Here is a 25,021-nt window from a genome sequence, read left to right on the forward strand (position 1 = left end):
CAGGCTACACCGAGCACCAGGTCGTCTCCTCCAACTTCAACAATGACACCCATTCTTTCACCTTCGATGCTGGAGCTGGCATTGCCCTGGACGACCACTTTGTCAAGCACATTTCCTGATATGACAGTGAGTTTGGCTACGGCAACAGGGTGGTGGAGCCCACATGGCCTCCAAGGAGTAGGACCCCCGGACCACCAGCCCCAGCAAGAGCACGAGAGGAAGAGAGAGGCTCTCACTGCTGGGGAGTCCCTGCCCCACTCAGCCCCACCCCACTGAGAATCTCCCCTCCTCACAGTTTCCACGCAGACCCCCTGAAGAGGGAGACACCTAGGGAGCCCCACCTTGTCGTGTACCATCAATAAAGTTTCCTGCAGCAATCAAAAAAAAAAAAAAAAAAAAAAGAGGGAAGCCTTGCCTTGCTCCCAGGGAAATCCCAGGCATTCGGCCAGGACTCAGGGTAGACTGCAGTCAAGCCTTGGCTATGTGGCTACGTGGAGATGTCCAAGGTTGTCAGGGGTCTCAGCAGTGCTGTTTTATGAAAATGGGGAAATTTGAAAGACATTTAATCCTTCCTTTTTATCCCCCTCCTCCCTTTCTTCCCCCCACCCCCGCCTTTTCCTAGAGGTACTATATTCATTGCATTGTAAGTGTTGGGGAAAAAGCGGTGAGCCAGAGTTCTAAAGGAGGAGAAACGGTGAACAACGTAAACGGTTTAAGTTGTCGGATGATTCAAAGTGCTACAGAAAAAAAGCAGGGAAGGCCAGGCACGGTGGCTCACGCCTGTAATCCCAGCACTTTGGGAGGCCAAGGTGGGCGGATCACTTGAGGTCAGGAGTCCGAGACCAGCCTGGCCAACATGGTGAAACCTTGTCTATACTAAAAATACAAAAATTAGTTGGGCGTGGTGGCGCGCACCTGTAATTCCAGCTACTTGGGAGGCTGAGGTAGGAGAATCGCTTGAACCTGGGAGGCATAAGTTGCAGTGAGTCCAGATCATGCCACTGCACCCCAGCCTGGGTGATAGAGTGAGACTCTGTCTCAGAAAAAAATGAAAACAAAAGCAACACGAAAAAGCAGGGAAGAGTGGAAGGGGGTGCTAGGATGGGTGATAAAAGGCCTCCTGAGAGATGACAGATGAGCAAAGACGTAGAGGAGTGGAAGCACTGTGCCAGGCCGACCCCGGGAAGATAATTCTGAGGTAGAGACGGGAGAGCAGGAGTGCCATAGGCCTGTTAGAACAGCAGGGAGGCCAAGTGGAGCGGAAGCCCTTTGAAGGCAGGTAAGAATGAGAACAGAAGAAAGATGGAGAGAGATGGCCAGAGGCTCATAGACGAGATGACCAGACTAAAGCTATTTCTTGTCTCAAAGTCTTCTTGGAGGTGTTGCCATGTCGGCTGAGTCTTGAAGGAGGAGTTGGCTGTTAAGAAAGTGGGAAAAGGAGCTGGGTATGGTGGCTTGCGCCTGTAGTCCCAGTACTTTGGGAGGCCAAGGCAGGCGGATCACTTGACGTCAGGAGTTCAAAACCAGGCTGGCCAACATGGCAAAACTCCATCTCTACTAAAAATACAAAAATTAGCTGGGCATGGTGGCATGCGCCTGTAATCCCAGCTACTAGGGAGGCTAAGGCAGGAGAATCACTTGAATCCGGGAGGTACAGGTTCCAGTGAGCTGAGATCTCACCACTGCACTCCAGCCTGGGTGATAGATTGAGAATCTGTCTCAAAAACAAACAAGAAAGAGAGAGAGAGAAGAAAGAGAAAGAAAAGAAAAGAAAAAAAACGAAAGAAAGGGAGAGGGAGGGAGGGAAAAGAAAAGAAAAAAAGAAGAAGGAAAAGCGTGTTCCAGACAGTGGAGTGGCAACTATCTACCAACGTGGAGAAAGGGAACTTGAAGTCCTTCAGTTACCTGGGGTAGAGCATCCATGCTTGTGGGAAATAGCGAGAGATGTGGTTGAAGAGGTCAGCAGGACCTGGTCCATCCTGGAGGACCACATGTACTATTCAGCGAAGGAGAGCTAAATTGTCATTGCAGAGAGGAGAGCAAAACCATGGATGCATTATTTGTGAGGCTTGGGTCCAACCCTACAGCCATTACATCAAAATGGTGGTGGGAATTAGGGATCAGACTGGGGTTTGTATATTTTTTCCCAGGTAATTGAATGCACTGCCAGGGTTAAGAAATGTTCATCTTGACAGTACTAAAGATTCAATGTAATCCCTATCAGAATCCCAATGGATTTTTTTTTATAGAAAAGAAAAAACCTATTCTGAAACTCATGCTATGGTTTTTATTTTATTTTATTTTATTTTATTTATTTTTGAGACAGAGTCTCACTCTGTTGCCCAGGCTGGAGTACAGTGGCACACTCTTGGCTCACTGCAACCTCCGGCTCCCAGGTTCAAGCAATTCTCCTTGCCTCAGCCTCTCAAGTAGCTGGGATTACAGGTGCCCGCCAGCATGCCCAGCTAATTTTTGTATTTTTAGAAGAAGGGTTTTTGCCATGTTGGCCAGGCTAGTCTTGAACTCCTGACCTCAAGTGATCCGCCCACCTCGGCCTCCCAAAGTGCTGGGATTACAGGCGTGAGCCACCGTGCCTGGCCCCTTCTTGCATCTTGAGACAAGACACACATGGCTTGGCAATGAGATGGGGAATGGCAACCCAGGAGAAGAAAATATTTTCAAAAGAGGTCTTAAAAGAACATTCTGGATTTAGAGAATAAAGCAGAGAACAATGTAGCGTCCATCCCTCTCCTCTTCTGGATTCTTACAGCGATGATAATTCCAGAATGTCTCAGCTGAAGATATGGACTGATACCGGAACTCAGTGCAGTATTTCCCGCTGAAACACCACAGACCGGGTTCTGCCCGCAGCCAGGACTAGGCTAACAGAGGAAGGCCTGGCTGTGCCGAAGCTGCCATGAGCCTCAGTACCCCCATGAGACCTTTCCCATCGTCTAGGACTTCAAACACAAACAACTGCCCAGTAGGTTTTTCTAACATTTTGCTTTTGGTCCTTTACTTGGAAATGCACTGATTTCACCACGAAAATATTTGTGAGGAGAAAAAAAAGATTTTCACGAAAAAGCAAATATTTTAAAAATGTAGCTTTATGCAAAAGCAAGCTGAAAGGTTTCTTGTTGCATTGTTGTACGTTCAAGCTCAGTCACTTTGCCGACATTGAGTTTCTTTTTTCTCCCAGTCACCCTTCTCCACCAATGCTACTATTTAAGCGAAGCATCGGAAATTAGCTCCTCATATGAGCAGCCAATTCGGTTCCAGTCCTTTGGAAATGTAATCCTGTTCGGTGTGTCTGCAGACTTGGAGTGACATTGGGTTTGTTCCCCTGGAAAAGTGGGTCAAATTGAATAGGTGTTTAGTCCTGTGCCTTTACCGTAATTAAAAGCCAGTTGGGCTGATTGTAGCATGTGTCCAGAATTTAGGTGTTTTTGCTTTATAAAGAGGAGAAGAGGTGCAAACCACAGGCCACTTTCTCTCATGATAAGCAGCGTCTGGAGGCAGCGTGGAGGAGACGCATCCATCATCCACGTTTCTCGGAATAATGGACAGGAGAGAAGTATGTATAAAGAAGGAATCCTGTGCTTCGGGAGGCTGAAGTGGGAGGATCGCTTGAGGTCAGGAGTTCGAGGCCAGCCTGGGCAACCTAGTGAGACCCACCCCCACCTCTCTTAAAAATATATATATATTTTTAATTTGCATTTTTAATTTATAAAATTTTTAATTTTTTAAATTTTAAATATATAAAAATAGATATATAAATTTTTAGGGAAAAAATATATAATATATATACCTAGGAAGACCCCTCACCTCTGAAAAAATTTATATATATAAGTTTTTAATTTATAAAATTTTAAATACATATTTATTTATTTATTCTTTTTTTTTTTTTTTTTTGAGACGGAGTTTCACACTTGTTGCCCAGGCTGGAGTGCAATGGTGAAATCTCGGCTCACCACAACCTCTACCTCCCGGGTTCAAGCGATTCTCCTGCCTCAGCCTCCCAAGTAACTGGGATCACAGGTATGTGCCACCACACCAGGCTAATTTTGTATTTTTAGTAGAGACCGGGTTTCTCCATGTTGGTCAGGCTGGTCTCGAACTCCCGACTTCAGGTGATCTGCCGGCCTCAGCCTCCCAAAGTGTTGGGATTACAGGCGTGAGCCACCGCGCCCGGCCAATACATATTTACATATATAAATTTTTTTAAATTAAAAAAATTACATATGTATTTTAAGAGAGTTGGGGTGGGTCTCTCTAGATAAATATATCTATATATATTTTTTCTCTCCTCTCTCTCTCTCTCTCTCTCTCTCCCCCCTCCTCTCTCTCTCTCTCCCCTTTCTTTCTTTCGAGGGCATTCCAGGGGAGGCCTGTGTCCTACGGAGACCTCTCTGGATTTCTTGCAAAGAACCGCTTGAGAAAGAATAGAAGAGAAAGCCAAGAGCGGAGAGAAACTCGTTTAAATTCCCCTGTCTTAGCCTTTCCATTTGCAGCCTAGGGAACCCGGCGTGCTGTACGGCTCAGCGCCCAGCGTCGCCCCCGCGCCCGCGACCAATGGGAGGCGACCGGGCCGGGAGCGCGGCCAATGGCAGCGGCCGGAGGAGACGCGGCCCTTTAAGAAGCGGCGGGTGCGAGAGGGGCCCGAGCGCCGGACAACAACAGCAGCAGCAGCAACGCGGCCGCCGCCACCATGGCCCTGCAGGTACTCGGGGCGCGGGGAGGCCACGCGGGAGGGGCGCTCCACGAGGGGAGTGCTTAAGTGGGGCTCCGGGTGGGCTTGGCGCCCCTGGGAGCGGTCGGCGGTGACCCGGGGGACACGCCCCCTCCTTCCCCAGCGCCCCAGATGGCAGTGTAGACCGTACCTGTGCCTGCTGACGGCGAGCCAGGGCTCCCAGGGCAACCCTTCCCGACCCCAGGGGCCGGGTGAGCGGAAAAGCAGGCAAGGTACGAGCGCCGGGGAGCACGGAGCGGGCCTCCTCCTCTCTCCGTCTCCGAGAGGGAGTCGAGATCCCCCGCTCCCGCCCCTTCGCTCATTGGGACCTCCAGGATCTCTCATAGTGTCATACTGAGCAGAAGAGATCTGTGAGGCTCCGATTTAAAAATACTGTTTTACAGGTATGTGAAAAAAATTGTTAAGGGTGGAAAACTTTGGAAAAGACAACAAATATAAAGTAATAATTACTGATAATAATCCAATCATAATTCCTTCACCCAGGTGATAATCACTGCTAACACGCTAGGATAAATCCTAGTATGTCCTAATATGTTTTTTTCCATGTGTGTATGTGTGCGGCATATATCTACACACATACCTATGATGTTACTGTGTATATACAGTTTTATTCCTACACTTAAAACAGTAATATCATTTTCTTATTATTAAGTATTCTAAAATGTAATTTTATTTTTCTTTTTTGAGGCAGAGTCTCATTCTGTTGCCCAGGCTGAGGTGCAGTTGGTGCGATCTCCGCTCACTGCAACCTCCACCTCCCAGGTGTAAGCGATTCTCATGTCTCAGCCTCGCCAGTATGGGATTACAGACGCACTCCACCGCGCCCGGCTGATTTTTGTAATTTTTTTTTTTTTTGAGATGGAGCCTTATTCTGTCACCCAGGCTGTTTGAGGTGGAGTCTCACTCTGTCACTGAGGCTGGAGTGCAGTGGTGCAATCTCAGCCCACCACAACCTCCGCCTCCCAAGTTCAAGTGATTCTCATATCTCAGCCTCTCGAATAGCTGGGATTACAGGCGTGCGCCGCCACTCCTGGCCATTTTTCTCTATTTTTAGTGGAGATGGGGTTTCACTGTGTTGGCCAGACTGGTCTCCAACTCCTGACCTCAAGTGATCCACTCGCCTCGGACACCCAAAGTACTGGGATTTCAGGCGTGAGCCACCACGCCAGGCCTCTAAAATGTAATCTTTTACATGCACAAAATTTCATAGAACGTGGCTCACTTCTTTAACCATTTCAGTCAGGCAAGACGTTATCCTGGGTAAAGTTATAATACATACTCCAGGGCCATCTGGGTTCAAATGTGTGCCTCACTTCTACTTAGCCTGTGACATAGTTAACCTCTCCGTGCCTCAGTTTCTTTATCTAAAAATGGAGGAGAGATACATTAAATGAGTTATATGTATAAAGCTTTTAAAACAATGTCTGGCATGTGGTAAAAGTCCAATAAGGATAAGCTTGTGGTGGAACATTTAGTTTGTTTGTTTTGAGACAGGGTCTCACTCTGTCACCCAGGCTGGAGTTCAATGGCATGATCTCAGCTCACTGCAGCCTTGACCTTCTGGGCTCAACTGATCCTGCCACTTCAGCCTCCCAAATAGCTTGGACCACAGGCACCCTCTGCCACACTTGGCTTTTTTTTTTTTTTTTGAAACGGAGTTTCGCTCTTGTTGCCCAGGCTGGAGTGCAATGGCGCAATCTCGGCTCACCACAACCTCCGCCTTCTGGGTTCAAGCGATTCTCCTGCCTCAGCCTCCCGAGTAGCTGGGATTACAGGCATGTGCCACAACGCCCGATTAATTTTGTATTTTTAGTAGAGATGGAGTTTCTCCATGTTGGTCAGGGTGGTCTCAAACTCCTGACCTCAGGTAATCTGCCCGCCTCAGCCTCCCAAAGTGCTGGGATTACAGGTGTGAGCCACCGTGCCAGGCCTTTTTTTTTTTTTTTTTTTTTTTTGCCAGCTGATCTCCTCTGGCTCATGATCCCCCCTTGCCCCAAAGTGCTGGGATTACAGGCGTGAGCCACCTTGCCTGGTTCAAATATTCTTGTGCATGACTTATGTGTTTATAGTGAACTCTCTCCAAAATGATCAAAACATTCTTTTAAAAGTTCCTGAAAGATCTGAAAGTTTCCTTTCTAGCTTAGTACTTTGGTTTTTTGTTGTTGTTTGCTTTTAAAATACTTGCAACGAGAAATTAAGAGTTGAGGAACATCACAGAAAACCAGTATGCTAAGAAGTATTAACATCGACCCATGATATTACCTATTAACAATGCATTTGCGTGTCAGCAATATTGGAGGAAGGTAACTTTTTTTTTTTTTGAGATGGTGTCTTGCTCTGTTGCCCATGCTGGAGTGCAGTGGTGTGATCTTGGCTCACTGCAGTCTCCACCTCCCAGATTCAAGCAGTTCTCCTCCCTTAGCCTCCTAGTAGCTGGGATTACAGGTGCCTGCCACCACGGCCAGCTAATTTTTGTATTTTTAGTAGAGACAGGGTTTCACCATGTTGGCCAGGCTGGTCTTGAACTCCTGACCTCAAGTGATCTGCCTGCCTCAGCCTCCCAAAGTGCTGGGATTACAGATGTGAGCTACCACGCCCAGCTGAAAGTAACTTTAAAAAATGACAACTAATAACTGGCTGACATATTGAAACCTCTTCTGTCTTTATTACCTCACTGGCATGTGCAGGGATCGTATTGGTACTAGTGTTCTGCCAAGATGCTCACTGAGTGGAAATGAGAGGAAAGGTGACTAGTTTAGGGTCCCCAGTCTTCTATTTATTTACACAAGAATAAGTATACTGGCAGACTGTCATTGGAGTAGCCAAACAAATGGAATTTCTAATTCAGCTATAGCCTCCTGATTTTATCTGAAAATTACAATATGTTTCCATCCTCACCAAAGCATTTAGGAGAGCTGATTTTTATCCTAAATGGACAAATTTCTTTCCTAGATGATGAAGCTAAAAAGCAGACTTCTTCCTCTAGAATATGTATCTTTTCAAGTCTAGGGGACTGATGATTTTAACAATTGGCAAAAAAGACTAACCTCTTCCCCCAGCCCACATTTGTGTGACCTAAGAACCCTGCAGTTCCTTGAGTGTCAGAATTTTTTATCTTCTCAATTGCGTTGCTCAATGGGAAAGAATTGCTGAAGAAGCCCTTGCCAACCCCCTATGTGGGATGACCATGTTCATTGCAGAAAGTAAAGTCAGAGGAGGTGAGAGCCACCCTCAGAGGCTGTCTTCAGCGGGGCTGAAATGTGAAAAGTAATTTACACAGCAGCCCGCCTAGTCAGCATGGAAGGATGCACCCAGGATGTACCCAGTGTGAGTGATGCTGGCGTAACTTCTACGCCAAAGGTGGGGTGAGGGAGCCCAGTGTCAAAAGTATGAACAGGAGAGAGTCCCGGGAGGGGCCGTAGTAGCCTTAAGGCAGTTTGTCTTGCAGAATCTCAAGCTCAGGTGACCGGGAGATAATGCACTAAACATTCAACCAGGATGCCAAGGACCCCTCGCTCAGGAGAAATCAGCTCAGCATTGGCTGCAGTTCCTGCCAAAGGCAGCAAGCCCAGCTCTGCAACAGGATACTGCATGACTGATGACCATGTGATGCCTGTGATGCCTTTGTCTCAGAATGAGGCAGGAGAATAGGGTCTGGAGGCAGGGAGCCTAAGGCTGACTCACACTGACTTTGTAGAACTAAATCGAAAGGAAAACCCCAACTTTCCACACCTATGTAATGAAAGGACCAGAGGCTACTCCCTTTGCAACCTCCTTCCCACTTTCTGCGTGGCAGATGGAAAATTGAAAGTATCTCTGACTGGTTGCATTCTGCAACCAATGAGACATTTGCACAGGAATGTTACCTTTGTAACTTCATTTCAGCCTCTGATTGGTTGCTTTCCCCAATCAGTCAGACTGATCGTGAGCCAAGTCTTTATTTGCATAGAAGTGTAACTTTGTAACTTCACTTGAGCCTCTGATTGCAGGCTGCTACTTCATTTACATAGGATGCACACCAAGTAACCAATGGGAAGCCTCTAGAGGGTATTTAAGCACAGAAAATTCTGTAACAGCGATCTTGAGTCCCTGTGCTCGGCCTGCTCCCACCCTGTGGAATGTGCTTTGGCTTTCAATAAATCCCTACTTTTGTTGCTTCATTCTTTCCTTGCTTTGTTTGTGCATTTTGTCCAATTTTTTGTTCAAAATGCCAAGAACTTGGGCACCCTCCATTGGTAACAAGAATGGTTTGGAATTCAATGTTCATAGCTCTATATTTAAAACTGCATCTCACCTATGATAACTTTCTGATGCCCCTAACGTCTGCTCACTAATTAACCATCCAACAAGGATGTACTTAATAGACTCAGACCAGGCTCATGCCACCCACCAGCAGTCCGTGAGGCCCTGTGGGTGCTGCCAAGGTGATTATTGATTATTTATTTATTTATTTGTGAGTATTTATGCAACCCCACATAGCCTTTATGTTGAGCTCTAGTGAGTTCTGTCCACACTGCTGGGAGCAGCTTTCCCTGCCCCTTTGCACCCAACAAACGCCCGATCCCCCTAGCATAATCACCATCTCATCTCAGGGATGGCTTTTTCCGTTCCGTACCTTCCCGTCTGTGCTACCTCCTGTGTTCCCAGAGCAACCGCTGCACCTTATTTGCAGCAAGTCCCATGTGGTTCCCGTTGCCCTGTTCACCTCCCACCAGGCTATGAGCGCCTTCAAGCACACTGCCTTGTGCATGCCCATCTGCCTGGCAAAGGCCTCGCCTATTGGAGGTGTTCAGTAGGTAGGTTTGTTAATTAGTATGAGCTGTGAGATGAGCTCTGGGAGGGTAGAGTCCATAGAATCAAATCAAGAATATTTTACATTCTTGGCCGGGCATCGTGGCTCACGCCTGTAATCCCAGCACTTTGGGAAGCAGAGGTAGTGAGGTCACTTGAGTTCAGGAGTTCAAGACCAGCTTGGCCAACATGGCAAAACCCTATCTTTATTAAAAATACAAAAAAATTAGCCAGGCGTGGTGGTGCATGCCTGTAATCCTAGCTACTTGGGAGGCTGAGGTGGGAGGATCGCTTGAACCAGGAGGCAGAGGTTGCAGTGAGCTGTGATTGCACCACTGTACTCTAGCTTGGACAACAGAGCGAGACTGTCTCAAAAAATATATATATTCTTAATCATCCTTAACCCTAGCACAAAAAGAGGCTGATACTCTCTTTTTGTGGCCGAAGCTGCATCTCAGAGGAGCTTTGTTTCTTGCATCGAGTCCCAGGGCAGTGTGCCTCAAAGCTAGAAGTCAAGCCTGAGTATCCTGAGCAAGGCCAATGTTGTTTGTACTCCAGCTCATCATGGCTGGGATGGGAAAGGCCTCCTGCAGGAAGGCGCATCAGAACAGCCCCTTAAGGCAGGAATGTATTGCATTGAGGTGCTAGAACCAGACAGGCTAGACAGAGAGAACGATGCTGGCCACTGCTCTAGAACTGGGTTCCCTACCTAGGGAGGGAGAAAGAGTGGGGACCCCTGAAATGGCATAGGAAACTGTGTGAGGGCTTAGCTCTTCTGTGCAGAGGGGTCCAGGACTTTCATTAGATCTTTTTTTTCTTTTTTCTTTTTTTTCTTTTGAGACGGAGTCTTGCTCTGTCACGCAGGCTGGAGTGCAGTGGCAGGATCTTGGCTCACTGCAACCTCTGCTCCTGTGTTCAAGCTCTTCTCCTGCTTCAGTCTCCTGAGTAGCTGGGATCACAGGTGTGAGGCACCACGCCCAGCTAATTTTTTGTATTTTTAGTAGAGACGGTGTTTCACCATTTTGGCCAGGCTGATCTCGAACTCCTGACCTTAAGTGATCCACCTCTCTCAGCCTCCCAAAATGCTGGGATTACAGACGTGAGCCACTACACCCAGCCCTCATGTGGGTTTTTAAGAAGGCTTAGAATTCTAATTAAGGCTTGGCACATCAAAAGGAGTCGAGTTGCTGTCACTGGAAAGTAATATGAGACTTTACAGCAAGCAGAACACCTGAGATGGCCTATAAACCTACAGAGGAAGGTCCTACACCCCTTCTGCATAGCCTTGCCCTTAAGCAGCTCGGCCACTCATGTAGCATTTCAATTTTGTTCTTATTATAAACACAATCCATGCACATTATAGAAAATTTGGAGAGTACAAAAATATTTTAAAACTACATAACTTGCCAATAATCAGAGGCAATTACTGTTTACATATTTTTAGTATACATCTTTCTAGTTTTTATTTTTTCTCTACTACTTACAAAGCTGAGTGTATAAAAAGAATTTGTGTTCTTTGCTAAACCATAGACTAAAAGTATTTCTTATGTCTTGCTTTATTGCAAGTATCTTTTTTTTTTTTTTTTTTTTTTTGAGACAGTCTTGCTCTGTCACCCAGGCTGGAGTGTAGTGGCATGATCTTGGCTCACTGCAACCTCCGCCTCCCGGGTTCAAGTGATTCTCCTGCCTCAGCCTCCCGAGTAGCTGGGATTACAGGCATGTGCCACTATGCCCAGCTAATTTTGTATTTTTAGTAGAGACGGGTTTCTCCATGTTGGTCAGGCTGGTCTCAAACTCCCTACCTCAGGTGATCCACCTGCCTTGGCCTCCCAAAGTGCTGGGATTACAGGCGTGAGCCACTGCGCCCAGCCTGGTCACACAGCTCTTAAGAGATGGAGTTGAGATTCCAACCAAGGCAGTCTGGCTCCAGAGCCATGTTCTTAACCATGGCATTATGTATAAAGCAGCCAAGAGTTTCTTAGGAAGATACTCAGAAGACAAGGCACCCCTTGTTCCATGCCCCCGTGCTTCTCAGTCCCCTGTGGGAACTGGGTAGGAGGATGGGCCATGTTCAAGGTTATTTAGGCTGAAGACCCTGATCTCCAACTTACAGGTGATTTTGCTCTTCACAAAACAACTGTTCCGGTTGTGCTACTGTTCGTGGACCACACTGAGAGCCGGGCTGTTTATTCTCTCAGCTTAATAACCAGATGCAGATAAACTGGGAGAGAAGAGATTTGATTTCTGTAACTGGGTGCAAGGAGAAGGCCTGCAAATTATTGCAAAGTCAACTCAAAATTACAGAGTTTTCCAGAGCTTATATGCCTTCTAAGTTATATGTCTGCCTGTAAGTGTGCATTTATCTAAAGCCTTAAGTGATTAACTTCTTCTAATCTATAACTAAGGGCTGAGTTCTGAAGACCTTCCTCTGGAACCTCAGTAAATTTACTTAATCTAGATGGGTCCAGGTGCTGGAGTGATTACCCTTATCTTATTTCCTGCTAAATCATGGAGGTTTGGGGAGTTCCTTCAGACCCAAATAAAACTTGTTTGTGGAGGTCTGGGGATTTTCTTCAGACCCAAATAAAACTTGTTTAATCCTAAATGGGTCCTGTGAAGAATTCCTTCATTATCTTGTCATGCCTCAAGCCCCAGGAATGGCCTGGGCAAAGCTCTTGGTGGCTTTTGTTACCTTGGAGTCTTCTTATGAGGGCGCTGGTTCTTTCTGCTTTTAATGTTTAATGTAACCACTCAGTCAGTGCTGAAACGGTTGTATGGAGCCCTGCCTATTCAGCCATTAGGGAAACCTGGCCTGCCACAGTACTGCCTGTCTTTGGGGCTGGAAGGAAACTTGACCCAGCCACTCCGCTGAGCCCACAGGGTACTGAGGTTACAGTGGGGCTATCCACTTTCTCTCCTAGGCCTTTGGATCCAAAGGCAGCTCTGGCATCAGAGAAGTAGTATGGGGGGCGGGGGTGGCCAGCATATGTCCTTGAACTTCCCCTGTTTGACAGCCAGCCTACTGACAATTCCTGCTTATCCTGAGTTTTAAAAAATAAGGCAAGGTAAGACACAGTTTAGTTTAAAAATCTATAAAGGAAAATAATCACGAAGCTCTTTGTAGAGTATAAACTAAGAGGTTAGAAAGGGAAAGGGACAAGCATCTGGAAACACTCAGGCTCTGGAGTAGACTGGACTTCCTTGTCTATTTCAGCCACTGGCTGAACCTGGGCCAGCCTGAGGGTCTTGCGGGGTTAGGAAGGTCCCAGTTATCAGAGTTAACTCAGGACAAGCCTTACTACTTAAGTACATTTGGTTTTTTGTTTTTCTTTTTGAGACAAGAGTCTCACTTTGTCGCCCAGGCTAGAGTGCAGTGGTGCTATTTCAGCTCACTGCAACCTCCGCCTCCCAGGTTCAAGCAATTCTTGTGCCACAGCCTCCTGAGCAGCTGGGATTACAGGCATGCACCACCAAGCCCAGCTAATTTTTGTATTTTTAGTAGAGACAAATGCTTTGTTGGCCAGGCTGGTCTCGAACTCCTGACCTCAAGCGATCCCCCCCCTGTCTTGGCCTCCCAAAGTGCTGGGATGACAAGCATGAGCCACCACGCCAGGCTTAAGTACATTGTATGTAGAGTTTCCGGGAAGTCTAAAAACATACTACTCAAGCATATTGGTATACAAAGTTTTCCCTAATAAGCTCTAAATTGGCTAAGCAACTCCTCTTTTCTAGAAATCAGTTGCAATAAATCTTCTAATTTAGGTCTAGTTGTGGAAAGGAATCTGTACAAGCAATTCAGCCAAATCAGGAATATTGATTACCCTCAGAAACTGGCTAGGTCTAAATAATACTGATATTAAAGAATGTAGGCATGAGGGCACTGGAACAGAAACGCCCTAGACGATGGTATTAACTGGTAGCAAAGCCCCTGCATGTAGTAAAGTTGGGCTGAGGCAGAAGAGGAAGGGCGCATCTGTGAGGTGATTGAGAAACCTTCACTGAGTATAAATAATGCCAAAAAAAAAAAAAAGCAGCCGGGCACGGTGGCTCACACCTGTAATCCCAGCACTTTGGGAGGCCAAGGTGGGTGGATCACGAGGTCAGGAGTTCAAGACCAGCCTGGCCAAGATAGTTAAACCCTGCGTCTACTAAAAATACAAAAACTAGCCAGGCGCAGTGGCAGGCGCCTATAATCCCAGCTACTCGGGAGGCTGAGGCAGGAGAATGGCATGAACCCAGGAGGCGAAGGTTGCAGTGAGCCGAGATCTTGCCGCTGCACTCCAGCCTGGGCAACAGAGTGAGACTCCATCTCAAAAAAAAAAGCACAAACTCACCACTAGGTGCAGTGGCTCACGCCTGTAGTCCCAGCACTTTGAGAGGCTGAGGCAGGAGGATCACCTGAGGTCAGGAGTTCAAGACAAGCCTGGCCAACATGACAAAACCCCAAAAATACAAAAACTAGCTGAGTGTGGTGGTAGTCCTCACACCTGTAGTCCCAGCTGCTTGGGAGACTGAGGTGGGAGAATGGCTTGAGCCCCAGAAGTAGAGGTTGCAGTGAGTGGAGACGGTGCCACTGCACTGCACTCCAGCCTGGGTGAGAGAGCCAGACCTTGGCTCACAAAAAAAAAAAAAAAAAGGTAAACCGAACATTTTCTGTATTAAGAATTTTCTGTAGTTCTTCATATTAGGTAAGTCCCAGGAGAGGTGAACTTCTAGGAATTCAGGTAAATTAAGATGATTCTGATAGAACCAGAGCAGCAGAAGTTCATTTCTACTTGAAAGCTTCCTCTTCCTGCTCTTTGAGTTCCTATTCCTTGGTGGTAAAATGCTTTTTTTTTTTTTTTTTTCCTTTAGGCTGATTTTGACAGGGCTGCAGAAGATGTGAGGAAGCTGAAAGCAAGACCAGATGATGGAGAACTGAAAGAACTCTATGGGCTTTACAAACAAGCGATAGTTGGAGACATTAATATTGGTATTATATATTATTAATATTAATATATTCATGTTACAGTTAGTTTATTAATAACTAGAATATGTATCATTACTTAAAATATAATAATATACTCCGTTTGAACAGTGTCCATAGAAGTGCACAGTAAAATGTTAACCTGCAAATGCATCTCTCCTTCTTTTGCCAGCGTGTCCAGGAATGCTAGATTTAAAAGGCAAAGCCAAATGGGAAGCATGGAACCTCAAAAAAGGTTTTTTAGTCTTTCACAAGTTTAAAGCAAACTTTCTTAATTTCCCAGTGCACCAATCAGGGAGATAACCTGTTTGTATCTTTCTAGGGTTGTCGACGGAAGATGCAATGAGTGCCTATATTTCTAAAGCAAAGGAGCTGATAGAAAAATATGGAATTTAGAATACAGCATATGAGGAATTTTTCCTTTTGAAGCCTTCTGAATGCTATCATGACCTAACATTTAGAGGGAGAGACATACTGTTAACTTGATGTATCATGTATATTTTTGCTATTAGCATGAGCTGTAATACTTAGAAGTATACTGAAACTACATAGTTAACTCAGTTGTACTTGCTTAAACCAGGTGTCTTTAAAAGTTCTTTTTAAGAAAATGTGGGCTGGGCGCGGTGGCTCACGCTTGTAATCCCAGCACTTTGGGAGGCTGAGGCGGGCGGATCACGAGGTCAGGAGATCGAGACCACGGTGAAACCCCGTCTCTACTAAAAACACAAAAAAATTAGCCGGGCGTGGTGGCAGGCGCCTGTAGTCCCAGCTACTCGGAGAGGCTGAGGCAGGAGAATGGCGTGAATCCGGGAGGCGGAGCTTGCAGTGAGCCAAGATCGCGCCACTGCACTCCAGCCTGGGCGACAGAGCAAGACTCCGTCTCAAAAAAAAAAAGAAAATGTGGCACATATTCACCATGGAATACTATGGAGCCATAAAAAAGGATGAGTTCATGTCCTTTGCAGAGACGTGGATGAAGCTGGAAACCATTATTCTCAGCAAACTATCACAAGATCAGAAAACCAAGCATGTTCTCACTCATAAGTGGGAGTTGAACAATGAGAACACATGGACACAGGGAGGGGAACATCACACACTGGGGCCTGTCAGGGAATGGGGGCTGGGGGAGGGATAACATTAGGAGAAATACCTAATGTAGGTGACCGGTTGATGGGTGCAGCAAACCACCAGGGCACGTGTATACCTATGTAACAAGACTGCACGTTCTGCACATGTATCCCAGAACTTAAAGTGTAAAAAAAAAAATTCTTCTAGGAAAGTATTTTATTTTTTATTTTTATAGAGTTAGGGAGTACAATTGCAGTTTTTGTTTGTTTTTCCTTGAGGAGTCGCGCACTCTCACCCAGGCTGGAGTGCAGTCGTGTGATCTCGGCTCACTGCAACCTCCGCCTCCTGGGTTCAAGCGATTGTCTTGCCTCAGCCTCCCGAGTAGCTGGGATTACACGTGCTTGCCACCATGGCTGGCTAATTTTTGTATTTTTAGTAGAGACGGGGTTTTGCCATGTTGGCCAGGCTGGTCTCGAACTCCTGACCTCAGGTGATCTGCCCACCTTGGCTTCCCAAAGCGCTGGGGTTACAGTTGTGAGCCACCACACCTGGTCACAAGTGCAGTTTTGTTACATGGATCTATTGTGTAGTGGGGAAATCTGGGCTTTTAATGTAACCATCACCCAAATACTGTACATTGTACCCAAAAGGTGATTTCTCATCCCTCACCCCCTCCCACCTTTCCAAGCCTCCAGTGTCTATTATTCCACACTCCATGACCCTATGTACACACTGTTTAACTCCCACTTATAAGTGAAAACGTGGTATTTTTTTTTTTTTTTTTGCTTCTGAGGGTTTTTTTTTTTTAATCTTTATTTTCTTGTTTTTTTTTTTTCTGAGTTTTTCCACTTAAGATAATAGCCTCCAGTTCCACCCATGTTGCTGCAAAAGCCATAATTTCATTCTCTTTATATGGCTGAGTAAATCCCCTGGTATATATATACAGCGTTGTCTTTATCCCATCATCTGCTGTTGGATACTTAGGTTGATTCCATATCTTTGCTATTGTGAATTGTGCTGCAGCAGACATGCAAGTGCAGGGATCTTTTGGATAGAATGATTTCTTTTCCTTTAAGAAGATACCCAGTAGTGGCATTGCTGGGTAGAATGGTAGTTCTATTTTTAGTTCCGTGAGAAATTTCCGTGCTGTTTTTCATAGAGGTTGTACTAATTTACATTCCCACCAATAGTATGTAAGCATTCCGTTTTCTCCATATCTGTTGTTCTTTGAGTTTTTAGAAAGTCTTGCCCTGGTAATATGTGTACAGATTTGAACAGCTGTTTGTTCTTTTTGATCATCTGTTCTGTTACAATGAGTTAATGTTACTAGTGAAATAAAAAACAGGTTATTAAGAATCAATGGCAAGGCTGAGCATGGTGGCTCACGCCTGTAATCTCAGCACTTTGGGAGGCTGAGGTGGGTGGATTACTGAGGTCAGAAGTTCGAGACCAGCCTGACCAACATTGCAAAACCCCATCTCTACTACAAATACAAGAATTAGCCAGCCATTGGTGGTGCACACCTGTAATCCCAGCTACTTGGGAGACTGAGGCAGGAGAATTGCTTGTACCCGGGAGATGGAGGTTGCAGTGAGCCAAGATCATGCTACTGCACTCCAGCCTGGGCAACAAAGCGAGACTCCGTGTCAAAAAAAAAAAAAAAAAAATTTACAAGTCTGTCCATAGCAGTTTAAAGAAATTTAAAAAGCCACCATAGGAATATCTATTTTTCTTTAAATGTTTACATTTAAGACAAATAAAAAGGCAAACTAAAATGTATCTAGTGATAAACTGTACCACTACTGTACCCCATATATTCAGTTCTATCAGAATAAAAATAGAGTCTGGAATATAATATTGGCCCCCTACTCAGTCTTTGTGGATGGTACACAGGCTCTTTGAAAGAAGATAGTCTCATGTTAACAATTCAAAAAATTGTTTGAGATCCCTTAAGATAAATATCCCCCAAAGCAGTGTACCTCTATTCCCTGCATAAAAATTTAGATTTGGAATGGTATGACCAGAGGAATAGATCAACTTCATGTTACTACAACAACAAAACTGTCTAGGCCTGCTAGATGAATTTCCAGGGAATTATGCCGAGCAGAAAAGCCAGTTGGGGACTGTTGGGAATGTGACGTGTATAATTCCATTTATGTAACATTCTTTTTCTTTTCTTTTTCTTTTTTTTGAGACAGGCTGTCACTCTGTTACCCAGGCTGGAGTGCAGTGGCACGATCTCGGCTCACTGCAACCTCTGCCTCCCAGGGTCAAGCAATCCTCCCATCTCAGCCTCCTGAGTAGCTGGCACTACAGGTGTGTGCAACCATGCCCAGCTAATTATTTTTATTTATTTATTTATTTATTTATTTATTTTTTTTTTTTTTTTTTTTTTTTTTTTTTTGAGATGGAGTCTCGCTCTGTCGCCCAGGCTGGAGTGCAGTGGTGCAATCTCGGCTCACTGCAAGCTCCACCTCCCGGGTTCACGCCATTCTCCTGCCTCAGCCTCTCCGAGTAGCTGGGACTACAGGCGCCCGCCACCACGCCCGGCTAAGTTTTTTGTATTTTTAGTAGAGACAGGATTTCACCATGTTGCCCAGGCTGGTCTGGAACTCGTGATCTGAGGTGATCTACCCACCTTGGCCTCCCAAAGTGCTGAGGCTATAGGCATGAGCCACCGCGTCCAACCAGGATACTTGAAAGGGAAAATTTATAGACGCAAAGGATGGAATAGTGGTTGCCAGGGAGGAGGGAGGTGGGTGTGGCTTTAAAAGGGCAGCAGGAGGGATGATCCTGCAGTGATGGAATGTTCTGTGTCTTGATTGTAGCAACACCAATATCCTGATTGTGATATTATACTACAGTTCGCATAACAGTTACCATTAAAGGAAATTGGGTAAAAGGCTACACAAATCTCTCTGTATTATTTCTTACAAATAAAAGGGAATCTGCAGTTATCTCAAAAGTTTAGTTTTAAAAATTGAGGTTGATTTCTCATCGGGAAAATTTTGGCAATCAAGATAATTCTCATCTTTCTAAATTTCGCCTAATGATAGACGTCTTCCACCATGATACCAAGGCCTAATTCCTTCAAAGAGAAGACGTCAGCAATGACAGACTTGGTGTCTTCAGCTGAGGGCTTGAAAACTCCTAAAAGTTGTTCCCATGTGGACTTTACCTCCACCAGGTAGAGATGCAGGGGAAAAAGCTCACCCCCAAAGCCTGGAATTGGTTCCATCATGAAACTTCAATTTGCAGACTATATTGACTAAACATTTTTCAAATTAATAATCACGAATCCTAATTATTATTATTTTTTTTTTTGAGACAGAGTCTCATTCTGTCGCCAAGGCTGAAGTGCAGTGACACGATCTTGGCTCACTGCAACCTCCGCCTCCCGGGTTCAAGCGATTCTCTTGCCTCAGCTTCCCTAGTAGCTGGGATTACAGGCGCCCGCCAACATGCCTGGCTAATATTTTTGTATTTTTAGTAGAGATGGGGTTTCGCCATGTTGGCCAGGCTGGTCTCGAATCCCTGACCTCAACTGATCCTCCCGTCTCGGCCTCCCAAAATGCTGGGATTACAGGCATGAGCCACCACGCCTGGCCTCCCAATTACTTTTGTACCAATCTTTCAGTAAGGGAACCCTGAAAATAGTATCAAATTAAAGGATAAAGTACAACACATACTACAACATAATTTGCTTAAGGCTATTTGTAGCCTAAATTTATTACATGAATTCTAACTCAAAGTGCCTCCCCCAAATAGTTAATTTCATATTTTTTGTACTTTGTTTAAAAAGAGTGATAAATTTAGGAAAATACCACCTGTATGCATTTTCCTTGATCTTATTTACTAAGACCTTATGTACTTTTTATTTTTGAAATAGGGTCTCACTCTGTCACTCAGGCTGGAATGCAATGACATGATCCTAGCTCACTGCAGCCTTGACCTCCTGGGCTCAGGCGATCTTTCAGCCTCAGCCTTCCAAGTAGCTGGGACTACAGGTGCACGCCACCATGCGTGGCTGATTTTAAAAATCTTTTGTAGAGACAGGGGTCTCCCAAACTCCTGACCTGAAATGATCCTCCTGCTAAGCCTCCCAAAGTGCTGGAATTACAGGTGTTGAGCCACTGCGCCTGGCTCCTATTTCTGCTTTTCTTTTTCTCTTGGTTCCTGTTTACTTCCAGCTGTTGTGGTTTCTTCCTAAGTCAAGTTCAAGTCATTGCTGAGTGAGGCTGAGGCATCCTCTTAGGTGTGAGATTTGTGCTTGGCCACTCCCTTTGTCACAGGCCAGCCTCTAGATTGGTCGTCCACTGGGGGGACTGGATCCAGGTTGCAGCCAGACATGCCAGGGTGGCAGAGCCCCCTGGAAAGTGGTGTAGAAGAAACTCCTTAGAGGGGTGTGGTATAGGCATTCTGAGGACTTGCCTGCACAAGTGACAATAATTATTTAGGGCTATCTTCTTTTAACAAAGCAGTAGGTTACATTTTCTTACTATGTGGGGCTATTCTACATTTGAAAAAATGAGATCAAGCTTTGAGACATGGTGTGTCATTGAAACAATCATTTATTTCAAGCATTTCCCCTGTTAATCATCTTCACCATTAAACTAACTGAAGGAAAAAAATAAAAATGGATAATTTACTAATCATGAATTTTGTTGACAAACTTCCCATAAAGGAGAATCAAGTGAGATTTTAATCGGAAGATAAAAGACTCTGCCAGAAGTTTTTTTTTTTTTTTGAGACAAAGTCTCACTCTGTCACCCAGGCTGGAGTGCAGTGGTATGATCTTGGTTCACTGCAAGGTCCGCCTCCCAGGTTCACAGCATTCTCCTGCCTCAGCCTCTCGAGTAGCTGGGACTACAGGTGCCCACCACCATGCCCGGCTAATTTTGTGTATTTTTAGTAGAGATGGGGTTTCACGGTGTTAGTCAGGACGGTCTCGATCTCCTGACCTCGTGATCCGCCCGCCTCAGCCTCCCAAAGTGCTGCCAGAAGTATTCTTTACTGGCTTGACCTTTGTACCCAGATACATAAATATATTTATGTAATGAATCTCCCTGACAGTAGAAAATGTGTAATTTCCAATCTGAATAAAACTGAGCTACATCTGAATAACTGAAAAGAGTATCACGTTACTTTGATTATTTTAAAAGTGAAAGGAAAAATCTCTAAAAATTGGCAATCGATGATACTTCTAGACACTTGATTATGTAGTTCTTGATTAATTTCTCGTTCGCAGGATCCAGAAGATAAAAGTGACCCCCTGGAAGCTGGCAAATGTTAGCATTTCCACTGGTTACATCTTTCCAGGCTGAAAATAAACAAGATTGTATTCAGTAACAACACCAACAGCAACTAAAGATTCACTTCGAGACATCATTTCTTTCAGAGCTGACACCCTGGAGTACGGTTACTTTCAAGGCCTTATGTTCTAGGTGATGAAGCAGGAGCATTGCCATCTTGGACGAGCCCCTCATTCTAAAGTTTACCTTAATCAAAAACCACCTAAATCCAAAAGGCATCAGCCTAATGGCTAAGGTCACCATAACCATAAACCATAGATAACATCTCCAACCAGAAACGTTCCAAACTCCTCTCCGACCAGAGACATGTTAGCCCCAGGATAACCCCCCCTCTGGCCAGGAAGATGACGGCCTCGAGATAACTCTGCTTCTGGCTGCCAGAAAGATGTCTGCCCCAAGAAAGCCTCCCCTCCTCCCAGAGACATTCCAACCCCACCATAAAACTTCTCGCTCACACAGAAACATTCCAAGTTTGTAATAAGCCCCTCACCCTAAAACCAATAGATACTCTTCATCTGCAAGAGAAGGTGCTCCTGACTGAAATCTGCCAGGAGCCCCTCTCAGGTTTTATCCAAAGAAAACCTGTCTTTGACTGTTAAGCTGCATTTTGTGTGTCTTTCCTCTTTCTTTAACTCTTACACTAGGTGTCCTGCATTTTTTATTTCTTTGAGATCTATCAGTATACAGCAGTTCTCTCATTTTACATAAGACCAACATCTCTCCTTTTACACTAAATACAACTTCAACTAATTTTTTACTCATTGCAGTAACTGCTAGTTGACATTGGTCAAAAATCATCAAACATAGATATATACACCTACTATGTACCCACAAAAATTAAAAATAAATTTAAAAGCTGGCCAGGCATGGTGGCTCATGCCTATAATTCCAGCACTTTGGGAGGCTGAGGCAGGCAGATCATGAGGTCAGGAGTTCGAGGCCAGCCTGGCCAACATGGTGAAACCCCATCCCTACTAAAAATACAAAAAATAGCCAGGTATGGTGGCCAGCACCTGTAATCCCAGCTACTCAGGAGACTGAGGCAGGAGAATCGTTTGAACCTGGGAGGCGGAGGTTGCAATGAGCTGAGATCGTGCCATTGCACTCCAGCCTGGGTGACAGGGCAAGACTCCGTCTCAAAAGAAAAAAAAAATTTTAAAGCCATCAAACATATATTTCAATACAATACTCGAGACTAAAAATAATTTCACCTTCCATGTCCTTTGCTATGTCTTCAGATCCAACAAAACATGTTAAGTCACAAGAAAGAACAGCCTTAGATGGTACAGTAGAGCTGTAAACATAAAAGAGCTGGTTAGTAATTGTTCGAAATCAACATCCCAGAATCTTTTCCTGTTCCTAATGTCAATGAAACTTGGGGTGGGTTCACTTCTTTTCTTTGGCTACTTCTAGCAGTGTAAAACATTTTTCACCAATGGCACTTCTACCTGTCAAAGCCTGCCTGAGACTCAGTGTGGAGACTAATTTCCAATTATCTAACTTCTAGGATGTGACAAGTGGCAGCAGGATGGCACTGGGGCACACAGTTCAACTCAAGGTAAGGCTGGTGGAACCAGTCCTTTAAACTGTCATCAGAAATGAAGACCTCTTTAGTAACTCTTAGCTCTCCTTGGCCAAGCAGAGGGTTGCTCTGCACAGAACCTCACAACAGCAGCAAACGTGTTTATTGAGGCAGAGGCTGAGTGCTGCACTAGACACTAGGGGCACGTGGAGAAACAAACACAGTCCCTGCCCTCTTGCAGCTGAGAGACTGGCTAGAAGAGAGACATTTCGGAAACAATGATTCAACTAGAGAGAGATGGAAGGTGCTATCAAGTCCAGGGGGACAGAGAACTGTTGGCAGGAGGGAGGAGGTGGGGACAGGGTCAAGGCAAGTCTCCTGGGAAAGGGGAGAGGATCTGAAGCCTGAATGAATAGAGAAGAACCAGTCAAAGGGCATAGAGCCAGCAGGGAGAGAGGGAAGAGAAAGACAACAAATTAATGGCTAGGTCAGGTGTGATGGCTCATGCTGTAATACCAGCACTTTGGGAGGCCAAGGCGGGAGGATCGCTTAAGGCCAGGAGTTTGAGACCAGCCTAGGCAACATAGCAAGACCCCATTTCTACTACATAAAAAAATTAGCCAGGTGTGGTGTCATGTACTTGTAGTTCCAGCTACTCAGGAGGCTGAGGTGAGAGGATCACTTGAGCCCAGGAGGTCAAGCCTGCAGTGAGCTGTGATTGCACCATTGCACTCCAGCCTGAGCAACAAAGTAAGATCCTGTCTCAAAAAAAAAAAATTCAGGCGTGGTGGCTCACGCCTGTAACCCCAGCGCTTTGGGAGGCTGGGGTGGGTGGATCACCTGAGGTCGGGAGTTCAAGACCAGCCTGACCAACATGGGAAACCCTGTCTCTACTAAAAATACAAAACTAGCTGGACATGGTGGTGCATGCCTGTAATGAGCTACTTGGGAGGCAGAGGCAGGAGAATCCCTTGAACCCAGAAGGCGGAGGTTGCGGTGAGCCAAGATCACACCACTGCACTCCAGCCTGGGCAACAAGAGCGAAACTCCATCTCAAAAAACAAAACAAAACAACAACAAAAAAGGCTATTGTTCAGAGAACAAAGTGGAGTATTGGGACAAATTAAGGTATAAGAGGTATGCACATATAAGTCTAGGCCACATAAAGGAATTTGGTTGTCCTAAGAGTGAAAGGAAGTCACCAAAAAATCAAACAAGGTACACCATGATCAAACTGTACTTCTATTCTCTGGATAGAGTGTGGATAATGGATCGGAGGGGACCAAGTGTATGTGATAGGCCCAAGTGACTGTGTCTTGTGGTAATCCCAGCAAGGATTTGCTCCTGCCTAGAAGGTAAAAAAGCAGCAGCACCCCACACTCCATCCTAACAATGAGAAAAAAAAACAAAACAGAGAAACTACAGCATCATGACTTGTTGTGAACTCAACAGAGAGCTGTGTTTGCAAGGCAAGTTAGAAATCAAATTCCAAGGAGGACAGGCTCCCACTACAGAGAGATGGGGCCAGTAGCCAAGGTCAGGTGGCGCAACGTCCAGGCAGAAGAGGTATCTGCTGTACATGCAATAAGACTCAAATCAGCCGAAATTTTAAAGTGTTGGAGACACAGTGAGAACGGTGTGTTAGATGGAGTTCACATTCACTCACAGCCTCTTTTGTCTTTTTTTGTTTTTTTAGATGGAGTCTCGCTCTATTGCCCGGGCTTGAGTGCAATGGCATGATCTCAGCTCATTGCAACCTCTGTCTCCTGGGTTCAAGCAATTCTCCTGCCTCAGCCTGTTGAGTAGCTGGGATTACCGGTGTCTGCCACCACATCCAGCTAATTTTGTATTTTTAGTAGAGACGGGGTTTCACCATGTTGGCCAGGCTGGTCTCAAACTTCTGACCTCAAGTGATCCGCCCGCCTCAGCCTCTGAAAGTGCTGGGATTCCAGGCATGAGCCACCGTGCCCAGCCATGCAGCCTCTTTTCCGTGGGCCTTCACTAGAGGTTGACGAGAAAAATTAGGAGTGAGGCAAGAGGCTAGAGAGACACCTCCACGGGGCAGTTAGTTAGCTGTGGCAATTGGACTGGCACTAGACTGCCACCTGACTAGGTCTGCTCTCATTTTAAGCAGAAGCCTTAAGCTGCTGGAAGAGGGGACATGAAACCGTCTCACCACCAGGGTGCAGGTGAAGCCCTGTGGCTGCTGCAGGGAGGATAAAAGCATAAGCCCTCTACCCCTGAGGAAGGGATAAGAAACGATTCTGCACCAAAACCAAGCAGAGTTCTGCTGCTTGTAGGAAGGGGCAGGAATCTTCCACCAAGGCAACCACAGATAGAAGGCAAAAGTGTGTTTGCAAGAGAGAAGGAGCAGGCATGCTGAGAAGGCCCCACTCACAGAGCCCAGGCACGGGGGCGCTACCTAGAATTCATGCTTCAGACTATCTAGGATGTCCAGGAACTCCCTGTGTTACCCACAGGCTAACATACATTGAATAACAAGCAACAGCTGTCTACACTGGAGAGGGCAACAGGAGGAAGAGAGGCTGTTCTATGAGTCACAGGGAACATTGAACAGCAAGGGTAGGGCAGGACCGCTAAGAAAAAGTCTG

At 45.6% G+C, this 25,021-nt stretch overlaps 2 protein-coding genes across 2 annotated transcripts in view; one reads left to right on the forward strand and one right to left on the reverse strand.

Moving 5' to 3' along the window:
- Positions 1 to 4,667: 4,667 nt before the first annotated feature.
- Positions 4,668 to 15,169, forward strand: ACBD7 (acyl-CoA binding domain containing 7). Its single transcript, XM_003257674.3, has 4 exons — positions 4,668 to 4,720; positions 14,396 to 14,513; positions 14,680 to 14,742; positions 14,830 to 15,169. Exons 1-4 carry the CDS (start codon positions 4,709 to 4,711, stop codon positions 14,901 to 14,903), a joined length of 267 nt encoding a protein of 88 aa, XP_003257722.2. The 5' UTR covers positions 4,668 to 4,708; the 3' UTR covers positions 14,904 to 15,169.
- The window catches only part of OLAH (oleoyl-ACP hydrolase), a 43,350-nt gene continuing 25,331 nt past the window's right edge, over positions 7,003 to 25,021 (reverse strand). The window contains exons 7-9 of the mRNA XM_003257673.3: positions 22,099 to 22,181; positions 20,721 to 20,895; positions 7,003 to 7,012 (exon numbers count right to left, since the gene is read on the reverse strand). Coding sequence (XP_003257721.1) covers positions 20,753 to 20,895; positions 22,099 to 22,181 — 226 coding nt within the window. The 3' untranslated portion in view covers positions 7,003 to 7,012; positions 20,721 to 20,752. The remainder of the gene's footprint in view (positions 7,013 to 20,720; positions 20,896 to 22,098; positions 22,182 to 25,021) is intronic.

This window comes from Nomascus leucogenys, chromosome 9 (assembly GCF_006542625.1).
Source record: "Nomascus leucogenys isolate Asia chromosome 9, Asia_NLE_v1, whole genome shotgun sequence".
Taxonomy (NCBI): domain Eukaryota; kingdom Metazoa; phylum Chordata; class Mammalia; order Primates; family Hylobatidae; genus Nomascus; species Nomascus leucogenys.